This window comes from Notolepis coatsorum (genome assembly GCF_963971535.1).
Source record: "Notolepis coatsorum genome assembly, chromosome: 4".
In the NCBI taxonomy this organism is placed as follows: domain Eukaryota; kingdom Metazoa; phylum Chordata; class Actinopteri; order Aulopiformes; family Paralepididae; genus Notolepis; species Notolepis coatsorum.
The window spans coordinates 88,526,350-88,538,685 of record NC_140168.1 but is presented as its reverse complement, the minus strand read 5'-3'; the positions used below and the strand labels follow the sequence as shown (position 1 = coordinate 88,538,685).

General features: G+C 43.4%; 1 protein-coding gene across 1 annotated transcript in view; it reads left to right on the top strand.

Annotated features, from left to right (window-relative positions):
• Positions 1 to 12,336, top strand: part of osbpl3a (oxysterol binding protein-like 3a) — a 147,027-nt gene that overhangs the window by 102,498 nt on the left and 32,193 nt on the right. The window contains exons 12-14 of the mRNA XM_084313667.1: positions 1,516 to 1,641; positions 6,860 to 6,953; positions 8,792 to 9,033. Coding sequence (XP_084169793.1) covers positions 1,516 to 1,641; positions 6,860 to 6,953; positions 8,792 to 9,033 — 462 coding nt within the window. The remainder of the gene's footprint in view (positions 1 to 1,515; positions 1,642 to 6,859; positions 6,954 to 8,791; positions 9,034 to 12,336) is intronic.

Below are 12,336 nucleotides of genomic sequence, written 5' to 3'. Positions count from 1 at the left end.
TATGTTGTTGCCATACATTATTTTTAAGGATTTTACCTCCTGCAGAGAGCAAAGGGTTTTTCCATAATGGACATGATGGTAAGGAATATCCACTAAAGGTCAGGCGTTTATGTAAGATTTTCACTATTTCACATGAAAATTCTAAAAGCGGATTGTCCAGTCTGGGAGTGATTTTTGGGTTATACCACAACATTGAAAGAGATAGATCTTTGTTATGTTCTTCTATAATTTGTTCTTCAAGCCATTCCCAGCTGCCAATCTGTCTCACACTATTGTAAGCCCACTGCAAGGGGTATCTTGAGTTATATGCTATGTAATATTGGTGGATATCTGGTAGTCCTATTCCTCAACTATTTCTTGGTTTTATAAGTTTTTTATGGCTGATTCTAGGTTTTCTGTTGTTCCATAGGAAGCCAGAAAATAATTTGTTTATTTCTTTGAACCAACTAGGAGGGAACTTTAAAGGTATAGAGGACATCAAAAAAGCTAGCCTTGGTAACAAATTCATTTTTATAATATCAGATCTGCCCCAAAGGGATAAAGGCAAGACTGTCCATCTTTTGATGTCCTCCTTTATATTCTTTAAAAGGTCAGATGTATTTAACTCAACCATTTTTTCAATGGGAGATCGGATTTTAATTCCCAGGTATTTAATTCCTTTTGGCTTCCAATTGAAAGGAGCAGAACCCAGATGTGATTGAAAAGTTAGGTTGTTAAGTGGAATAGCTTCACTTTTACTATAATTCACTTTATAGCCCGAACATTTACCAAATGTATCTATAAGCTTTAGCACTTGAGAGATGGAATGGCTAGGATTTGTTAGTGTTAATAATATGTCATCCGCAAACAGGCTGGCCTTATACTCACAACTACCAATACGAGTACCACTGATTTCTTTATGAGCACGTATAGCACAGGCAAGTGGTTCGAGGGAAAGAATAAAAATGTGCGGTGAAACCGGACATCCTTGGCAGGTAGATCGATAGAGATGGAATGGATCAGACCTTATACCATTTGTTCTGACTGACGTAACCGGTTCATGGTAAAGTGCCTTTATCTGCCAGAAATGCCAGTATTCTGATCGCTGTCTGAGGTTCTATATGGGGTGTGGCAATAATGTTGACAAATAATAGCTCGCAGCAACGTATTGAAAAAATAACTATAAACTAGTTCATTTTTTAAACCATGAACTTCAGTTCAAAATGTTGAATTATGAACTGAACTAGTTCATTTTAAAATGTGTGAACTGAACTAGTTCATGTAGAAAGTGAACTTTCCCAACACTGCCTACTGTTGATGTGTATAATGAGGATGTTGTTGTTGTTGTTGTTGTTGTAGTAGTAGTACCACAGACATTCGTTTTTCACCACTGCACAGAAATGTAGAATATTTTGTTTCTAAAGTGGTTACCACCGGTTACAGGCAGCCATGTTGGAAGAGAGACAACAATACACTTAACATTCCGTGCGAGGCCTCTTTATTTCCTTGTCGGTGAACTTCTTATCCTCCAATCAGGATAGTCCAGACGGCTCCCGCTCCCTGGTCCACCAGGCCTCCAACGAGAGCAAAGCGTCCATCCCGGAGTCTCTGTCGGAGTTCTTCGATGCCCAGGAGTACCTGCTCTCCTCTTCGTCTGACGAGGTCAGACTCCGGTTCCTACACTGTGGGCCGTCGCCAACTCTTTTCTTTTTATATATACATATATATTAGTGCTGTCAGGCGATTAAAAAAATGTATCTAATTAATTACAGGATTTGTAATTAATTAATCTAATGAATCGCATTTGAATCGCATAACCATTTTAGGCCTGATATTCTATAATCATATTTCAAATTGCATGTGTCCGGATGGCAGAATTCAGTACTGTATCTACAAAACCTTCTGTTTAATCATCTTTCCTTTATTCATTTGCTTAGATTTTTCAGGTCTGGTCAATTTTAGCATGGTGTTATTCACAGCCAAAAAAATAATAATAATAATTGAATTGATATTCTCATTACAATTTACTCAAGCCTAGTAACAGACACAGTATTTCTGACACTGGGAATACATTCCCTGAGATCCATAGATGTCCCTAGAATCAGATATCAAGAACATACAAAAGGACCATTTAAAAAAAAAAGTTTGTATATTTATTCTACGTTTTTATGGAATGAATGAGATAAAAAAAATAAAAATACGACGGATGACGTAATATTGTTCATGCAAAACCCTACCACCTCAATGCCTCATCTTCTCAAGTTGATTGATGATTTTGGCAATCTATCAGGATTTAGGATAAATTGGCCAAAGTCGGCCTTCCTACCACTTAATGCCCCTGCAAAGAATATATTCCTTCCAGAAAAAATACCAATGGTAAAACACTTCAGATGTCTAGGAGTTGAAATATTCCCTACTATATGCCAAACGGTGAAGTACAATTACACAAAATTCCAAGATAAGATCAAATACGACTTTGACAGGTGGTCCAAACTTAAAAACTCAGTACAGGCCCGAGTATCAATAGTTAAGATGGATGTTTTAAGGGGAGCTCCAGTAGCTCACCGCGTATCTCGGCGCTATTTCGGCGTCGGGGACAACCGTGCGCGTCACGGATCTGGGGTACACGAGTTCGACTCCCGGACTCGCCGTATTTTCTCAGTGTCTTCCCCTGATCTATATCCCATTTAACCTGTTTCTGTCGGTCATGCTTGACCAGAAAAAGCGATAAACGCTAAAAAAATTATGGATGTTTTACCTAGAATCAACTTCATTAGCTCAATGTTACCGTTACCCCCTCCTGATGGTTACTGGAAAAAATTACACTCCACCGCATATACATTTATTTGGAATAACAAACCTCCACGAATAAAAAGATCCACCGCACAGAGAAACAAAGCCGACGGAGGTTTATCATTTCCAGACTTTTACCACTATTTTAAAGCGTACTCTTTAAGACCACTGACAACCTGGTTTGACTCCCAAGCATCTGTATCCTGGAGAAACTTAGAAGAAAATATAGTAGCACCACATAGACTGCAGGACATAGTATACACCATATTATCAATTAAGCAATGCAAATTGAAATTTGGCCCTCTTATTACACATGTGATTCGGATATGGCGTGAAACACAGAACAAATATTCTAACCAACATAAATGGCATAGCCATACTCCCCTATTCAATAACAATGCACTCCTTATTGGAAAACGACCTATCAGATACCCCAAATGGGAAAAGCAGGGCTTCCATACATTGGGAGATGTTTTCAACAAACGGGGTTGTTGTAGCTATCAAGATATACGTAACAAATTTAACCTCACCAGTTCCACATATTATTTCTACGCACAGTTATTGGAATGTTTGAAGGCTCATGGAGTCCCATTAAATATACCTGTAACTGCAGCGGTGATGTCATAATAGAACCGGTTAGAACAGGCTAGAACGCTCTGGAACATTGTGATGTCATAATATAAATATAAATATAAATTGAGCACCACAGATATCACAAATTCTTCTATGAAAGAGAGACATCGAGAGGCTTTGTATCTGACTTTTATCATCACTTACTAACGTCTTCGTATGGAATCCTTCCCCTAGACTCAGTCTGGAGGAGGGTTATACCAGACTTGGAAGTAGATTTTGATTGGCAAGAAGTCTGGGCAAACGTTCGAATTGCGTCACGCCACCCGGATCATCAACAAATTAATCTTAATTATATTCATAGGACATACCTGACTCCTATAAGATTGAACAGAATGGGACTTAGACAAGATTCTCTATGTTCCTTATGTACAAATGGTGATGAGGGTACATTTATGCATATGTATTGAGATTGCCCACCTGTTAAGATATTCTGGGAAGAAGTGACCCTGCAATTATCAGAATTCTTATTTCTGAACATACCTGTACAGCCCTCTGTATTGCTGTTGAATGATGTGTCTCAGTTTGCAGCCTCTATACAGCTAAAGAGACTAGTTTTGTCCGGTCTCACAGCAGCTAAAAAGCTGATAGCATCACGATGGATTCAACCGGATAAAATGTGCCGGAAGGTATGGGTTCTTACCTATCTTGATGTGATTTTTCTAGAGATATCTACAGCAAGAATTTTAGGTGTCAGTGAAACCAGCATTGCAATCTGGTTAGAAGTGGTGGAGAGAATAAAGGCTAGCATAGGAATTGTAATTCCTGGTTAGAAACGAATGAAAATGGATGGATTATCCAAGTGGGGGTCCTGGGGGGAAGAGCGAGCAAGAGCATATGTATGTATTGTATTGGATTGCAAGTATTAGGTATATATCTCGTAAACTACATTTATATTGATTCAAATGGAATGTATAGTCCTGTGATTTACTTTGGATATTTACTGTTAATGCTCGTGTATCTAATTTTATGTCATGTTAAAAAAAAAATAATAATAATAAAAATAAAAAAAAATTATAATAATATAAAAAAAAAAAATTAACAATAATAATAATTTGCTCTGTAATTAATTAATCTAATTAACGCGATAAACTGACAGCCCTAATATATATATATATATATTTATAGCGCTTTTATCCAAAGCGCTTTACAAATTGTTCCTAAAATCTTTACCCATTCACTCACACATTCACACACCAATGGAGGCAACCATGCAAGGTGCCAACCTGCTCATCGGCAGCAGTTAGGGGTTGAGTGTCTTGCTCAAGGACACTTCGGGAGGAGCGGGAATCGAACCGGGAACCTCCGGATTACCAGACGACTGCCCCCATCTCACCCAGTAACTCAAATGATTTCAATACAGAAAAGTCCTCCTTATTAAAATCCACTGCCCTGAAACTTTTAATTACCTCATTGATTGCAGCGATATGCTCCAAAGCTTCTAGTCTGTTGAAAATACAAACGAAGAAGAATCGTTTCATTCAGAAGCACCGTCACAGTTAAAAAAAATTCTGGAATAAAGAAAACTTTGATAAAAAACAAGCTTTAGCGGAATTTCAGGCTGCAGACATAACCCTATTCTGCTGTATTCTGCTGTTTACATTTGTATATTTTGTTCTGTATTTTTAATAAAATGGCACTTGATAGACCTGTTTGCTGTATACGTCAGACTCAGTGTGCACGCGCATCCCCGGAGCATAAAGGAACGTAATCCTGGTCAGAATAACGGGGCAGATTTACAATATATTCGTATTTGTTAGCCATGCTAGCGATCTAAACAATCAATCCATGCCAAAACTAGATAATGTAAAAGGTGAAAGACTCACACTCACAGCCATGCTGATTTGGCTAAATGACATCCAGCCGTTTTCGTTTGAAACTACATTTAGTCAGGGGAGTGTCATGGTTTCTCCATAGAGCCCTGTTATACTTTTAGTCACGGTAGTGTCATGGTTTCTCCATAGAGCCCCGTTGTACTTATTTTAGCGCAGCAGCTCGCACAGGTCCGGGGCAACTTAGTCACGTGACTCAGTTGGTATTGCTGATTGGCTCGAACATGGTATGTTTGTATACAGCGAACAGGTCTATTAACACTATGGTCGCCAAAAACGCCGTACCCAGGCATTCCCCGCCATGCTCATTCTGCCAATACCACGTCTTTGATATCAATATTTCAAAAATCTGTGATCGAAATCGCATTTCTCCCCCGGAGACTTGAGATCTACTGTTGATCCCCTCTCAACTCTCCAACGGTTCAAGAGCGCCATCTGGTGGCCGATCGGCGGATCGCCCAGTGCGGAAACAGGAAATGGAAGCTGGTGCTCATTCCAATTTGGTCCGATCACTCGGTAATAGTCCCAAGACTCGAGCTAGACACAACGAATAGCAATCCGTTACCAATAACTCGATAAACAACATGATTTGGACGTATATACTATTATACAACCTGGAAATGGATCGCATATTTCTACATCCCATAATAGGAATATTTCTGTTCCACGCTCATCGCCCAACGCTATGAGGAAGCTACGGTAAGATTCAGCGTTATTTTTTAACGTGTTCGATACTAACTGCTCTAATGATCATATCACCCACACTAGATGAATCATCTAACGTTGGCCACGGAATTATAAACGACCCCGCCCCCATCCGGTCAACATCAGATGATCAGTAGTAACTTCTAGAAGCACGTCCATTTGAAATTTTTTATCTCGTGCAGATTCCTATCAAACTGTATTTGATCATCAATATAATGCATTTGGGGCTATAAATCACGTTCTGGAGAAAGCTGCAGAAAACGATAAAAACATACTTAGACCGTATTTTAGTATGAATATGTGAATGAAAAAGTTTAACGTTGCTACACCCTGAACAATAGATACTTGACGTTGAATGGGCCATAGTAATGTCAATTTAGCAATACAATTAAAAAAGTTATAGCCCTGCAAAGAAGGTAAACATCCCCATAGACAAATAGAGCTGGCGGAGGATGGTATATTAAGAATATAAGCCTGGCGACTAAAGTGTTAATTGGATATTTTTCTGTCAGGGAAACAGGAAGGAAAATAGTTCTGGTACTAAGCATAGTCCCATGTTGTGGTAGACTGTGGCCTAACATAGTCATCATTTTAGCTATAAAGCATTTTAAAAAGCAGTATTTAAAAAATTATTTTTGAAATAGTATTTACAAAATTTACAAATATTTAGCATTCTGATTATGCAAAGAATTATACATTATAAACATCACATCTCCATCCAAACCAAGCACCCTAAATTACCTGGAGTACGTCCATGTTTGCGGTGTCCTGGTGGGAATTGGACCGCTAACCCCTAGCGACGCTAGTGCCTTGCTCCATGGGAGCATGGAATGTTATTGTGCTTTTTATCTTTTTCTCCATATGAGGTTCTGCGTCGGTCACTCGCTGACCTTTGGTTATTATTGACGTGTCGTCCGCAGGTTTCCGACGACGACTCGTACATCAGTGATGTCAGTGACAGCGTTTCCATGGATACCTACAGCAACGACGGAAGCAGCGAGAGGCACAACTCAGGTACTCGAATTCACGCTTTTGTGACGATAAGTGACGATGAGAAAGTACGAGTAGTTCCATCACCGAGGGGAAATCTTCCAATGAAAACAATGCCCCCAACACTGGACACATTATGTTGAAAGTTGGGGCCTTGCCGGGTTTGTATAGAATAGAATAGAAATACTTTATTCATCCCGAGGGAAATACAGTCCGGGATATACATTTCCTATGTTACATTCTAATATAAAATATATAGAAATATACATTAACCCTTTCACTGCCGCACTACCAAACGGTTAACCCTTTCACTGCGACAATACACAGAATGTTAACCCTTTACTATCACACAACCCCTTCTGTCGTGTGGCAGTGAAAGGGTTAAGTGTAAAATTGTACTATGTCGGTTTAAAAGTAAAAGTCCAGGAAGATGGTAACTGTCACCCTGTGCTCAGTGAGGCACAGTGATGCATTGTAAAGTCTGATGGCTGTCGGAATGAAGGACCTCCTTCAGTTTACTCTGAAAACTAGTGCAACGATACTCAGTCAAACGCGTCACATATTGTGTCACGTATTCAGCATTCTGGCTTTTCTGAGTCCTTTTCATTCACATTATTTCTATATCAACAGTCCTTTTCATTTATATTTTCTGGATCATCCTCAACACATCCCCACAAGTTCCAAGGCTTTTTATTTTATTTTATTATAAAACCAGAGACAAGCGCCTCACTCTATATCCTCCGTTACGTGCAACCAGCCTGTGTCTGTCTGACGGCCCGATCTGCAGAGTGCACTGGACTATTGAGAAACTATAGGAATTTTCCATTGGATCTCCTGGCCCACGTGACCATTTCTAGCATTTCCATTGGCTATAGTGACGGACATAGATATATGCCCTGAAGAAGGCCGACAGCAAGGCCGAAAAACATGTTGGTAGTTTTTTTTATTGTTCTAATGTGAACTAAGCAATTTATTAAAGCTTTTTTTATACATGAAGAGTGCCTGGAACTTCTTTGTTTTTTCAACTGGCTCCCCAAAATCCAAAGAGCACCTTCTAAACACTGGATTCACACTACAAGAACGCAGCCCTCCTCCATGTTCAAGTCATGATGGATAGATACAGCGGATTAGATGCAGAGAGAGATTCCAGATAAAAATTTTAAAGCGGGTCTTTATCACAAACTGTTCCAAAGATATTTAATGTTCAAAAAGAAAAGCAACTAAAATGTTTTAAATGTAGCTCCATGGTGACTGACTAGTACTATCTTTAGAACATGGTGACTCACATGGTCCCTGCGGGCGACGACATGCCCATGGGCACCGTATTGGCAACCTCTGGTCTATATGCTGCGATCATAACAGAAGGTCAGAAAGATCAAACGTTTTATTCTCCACCCACCGATCATCCATACTGTAGCAACACTATATATTATCACCGACATCCAAGTTGGGGGATCCCCCCTTTGAACGGACCTTCTAAGGTTTCTCTCCTCCACATCGCCTGTGGTGCTTTTTTCCTATTGCTAGGTTTTTAGTGAGTTTTTCCGTACATTCGCTGGGGTATGTCTTGTCTGAGTGTTTTTTAGCATTTATTTAGGATTTTATGGTGTTTTTTTTGTTCTTGATTTATTGTGATGTTTCTTCTTGACTTGTCCGGCCCATGGGGGCATCACCTTGTGATTTCGGGCTTTTCAAATACATTTGATTTGATTTGATTTGATTATGATCCAGCGACGACGGCTGTCTCCAAAAATCGCTTGCACCCATCTCTCTCTCTCTCTCTCTCTCGCTCTCGCTCTCGCTCTCTCTCGCTCTCGCTCTCGCTCTCGCTCTCTCTCTCTCTCTCGCTCTCTCTCTCCCAGTGAGCAGCACGCTCCCAGCGGCCCGCCGGCGCCGCACCACCCTGCCGTCCCCGAGCCCCAGCAGTGGCGGCGTGAGCCTGTGGAACATCCTGAGGAACAACATCGGTAAAGACCTGTCCAAGGTGGCCATGCCGGTGCAGCTGAACGAGCCGCTCAACACCCTGCAGCGGCTCTGTGAGGAGCTGGAGTACAGCGAGCTGCTGGACACGGCCAGCCAGACCCAGGACCCGTACCAGCGCATGGTGGGGGGGGGGGGGCAGGACCCAGGACCCGTACCAGCGCATGGTGAGGGGGGGGGGGGGCAGGACCCAGGACCCGTACCAGCGCATGGTGAGGGGGGGGGGGGGGGGGCAGGACCCAGGACCGTTACCAGCGCATGGTGAGGGGGCAGGACCCAGGACCCGTACCAGCGCATGGTGAGGGGGCGTGGGGGGCAGGACACAGGACCCGTACCAGCGCACGGTGAGGGAAGGTGGGGGGGGCAGGACCCAGGACCCGTACCAGCGCATGGTGAGGGGGGGGGGGGGGGGGGGCAGGACCCAGGACCCGTACCAGCGCATGGTGAGGGGGGGGGGGGGGGCAGGACCCAGGACCCGTACCAGCGCATGGTGAGGGGGGGGGGGGGGGCAGGACCCGCACCAGCGCATGGTGAGGGGGGGGGGGGGGGGGGGGGGGGGACCCAGGACCCGCACCAGCGCATGGCGAGGGGGGGGGGCAGGACCCAGGACCCGTACCAGCGCATGGTGAGGGGGGGGTGGGGGGGGGCAGGACCAGGACCCGCACCAGCGCATGGTGAGGGGGGGGGGGGGGGCAGGACCCGTACCAGCGCATGGTGAGGGGGGTGGGGGGCAGGACACAGGACCCGTACCAGCGCACGGTGAGGGGAAGGTGGGGGGGGCAGGACCCAGGACCCGTACCAGCGCATGGTGAGGGGGGGGGGGGGGGGGCAGGACCCAGGACCCGTACCAGCGCATGGTGAGGGGGGGGGGGGGGGCAGGACCCAGGACCCGTACCAGCGCATGGTGAGGGGGGGGGGGGGCAGGACCCGCACCAGCGCATGGTGAGGGGGGGGGGGGGGGGGGGGGGGGGACGGACCCAGACCCCCCAGCGCATGGCGAGGGGGGGGGGGCAGGACCCAGGACCCGTACCAGCGCATGGTGAGGGGGGGGTGGGGGCCGGTGGGGTGTGTGTCCTGGTCGTTCAGCAGGGAGGGATCTGGGGAAAATGGTGTGAACCTCTGCACGCGTTACGTTCCCCCAGTGAAAAAGCAGAATGCACATACCGTAATTCCTCTAATAGTAACCGGGTCTCAAATACAAGCCGGGTCTCTATTAATGGCCGGGTGCGCTCTTGAGCTAAGCAATTATAAGCCGGCCTCCTAATACAAGCCGGGTTACTAATATACTGAGCTGCATACTGAGCTAGTTACTTGATTTCACTTTGAAAACGTTGAAATGACCAGTGACCACCTGTAATTGCACTGTTTACTATTTCATACAGTACTTGGTTTCAATAAATGAACCCAGTACATTTTACTGGGTTCAAACTGACACAAAATGTTGATTTATTCATTATGATCCGTTTGAAAATTTGAATATAGGCCTCCCTCTTATACAGGCCTCCTCCTAATACAAGCCTGGTACCCGCTACAGTTGAAACAAATACAAGCGGGGTTACTATTAGAGGAATTACGGTATACTGTATTTAACATGTTCTCAGTGTTGGGACAACCCCTCATTCTGTAAAACAACACACAGAAAAGGCCATTTTCACAATCAAATGTGATTATGTGTCCTTGAAACTGTTGAGATGCATATTATGTCTTTTCCTTTTACACATACAGTAATACTGATAAATGAAGCTAAATGAGCAAGTGAATCATGTTTCAACGTGTATATCGACAACAGCACAAGTGTGAAGGTATATTGTACAGAGATATGCAATATGCATGTAACAGGCTTCATTCACCCTCTCTGTTTCCTGTGCAGGTGTACATACAGGCTTCATTCACCCTCTCTGTTTCCTGTGCAGGTGTACATGCAGGCTTCATTCACCCTCTCTGTTTCCTGTGCAGGTGTACATACAGGCTTCATTCACCCTCTCTGTTCCTGTGCAGGTGTACATGGCCACGTTTGCAGTCTCTGCGTACGCGTCCAGCTACCATCGAGCAGGAAGTAAGCCCTTTAACCCCGTCCTGGGAGAGACCTACGAGAACGACCGAGCGGACAAGGCTTCACGTTCATAGCTGAACAGGTTAAAATGGTAACTGGCTGCATTTATATAGCAGCTTTTATCCAAATCGCTTTACAATTTTGTTCTTCACATTTTTACTAGGGATGTCCGATATTATTGGCCTACCGATATTGGCATTAAAAATGTGATATCGGTATCTGTTTTCAAAAATATATATATATATTATAATTTTTTTTTTTACATTTATTTAAACTTTATTTACAAGCAAGTAAGAACAAATTCTGATTTTATTTATTGTCAAAAGTATGCATAATGTTGTGTCAATTCCACGACAAGAGATATGTAATGTTAATTACCTGAAATTTACTTATTATTGGACAATATCGGTATATCGGTATCGGTAAAAAGCCAATATCGAACATCCTAATTTTTTACCCATTCACTCACACACTCACACACCGACGGCGGACGCAACCATGCAAGGTGCCAACCTGCTCATAGGGAGCAGTTAGGGGTTAAGTGTCTTGCTCAAGGACACTTCGACACGCTGCCCGGGATGAGCGGGAATCGAACCGGGAACCTCCGGATTACCAGACGACTGCTCTACCTCCTGAGCCACTGTCTACTAAGTAGAGGGAGATATTAGATTAGATATTAGTCCTAGTAGCAAGAGGTCAGTCAACTAACATGTCTTTTGTCTCGTGTCAAATGTTGTGGTTCGACTGCCCACTTGTTTACTCTGCAGAGGTCTATGCAAATTTGCCTAGAATGTATGTAAATAATACATTCTGCTATTTTAACATAATTTACTGATTGTATTTTGTATATATGTAATTCACAATAGTATACATTTGGAACGTAACACACCACACACCATCTGGCTAAAGGTAGCCTATATTTCAGCCAGATTTTACTCAAATGTTTTGCCTATAAATTGGTATAAGTTGTAAATAATGCCTACCTGATCCATATTGTTAGCCTATTACTCACTCACTCACTCACTGTCTCTCTCTCTCTCTCTCTCCTCTCTCTCTCTCTCTCTCTCTCTCTCTCTCTCTCTCTCTCTCTCTCTCTCTCTCTCTCTCTCTCTCTCTCTCTCTCTTTTTGTCACTTTCTCTGTCTCTCTGTCTCTCTCTCTCTCTCTCTCTCTCTCTCTCTCTCTCTCGCTCTCCCAGGTGAGCCATCACCCGCCTGTGTCAACATGCCATGGAGAGTCGAGGAACTTTAGTTTCTGGCAGGGTGAGTGGACACAGCAACATCTGTATCAGAGCTTTAGTTTCTGGCAGGGTGAGTGGACACAGCAACATCTGTATCAGAGCTTTAGTTTCTGCAGGGTGAGTGGACACAGCAAC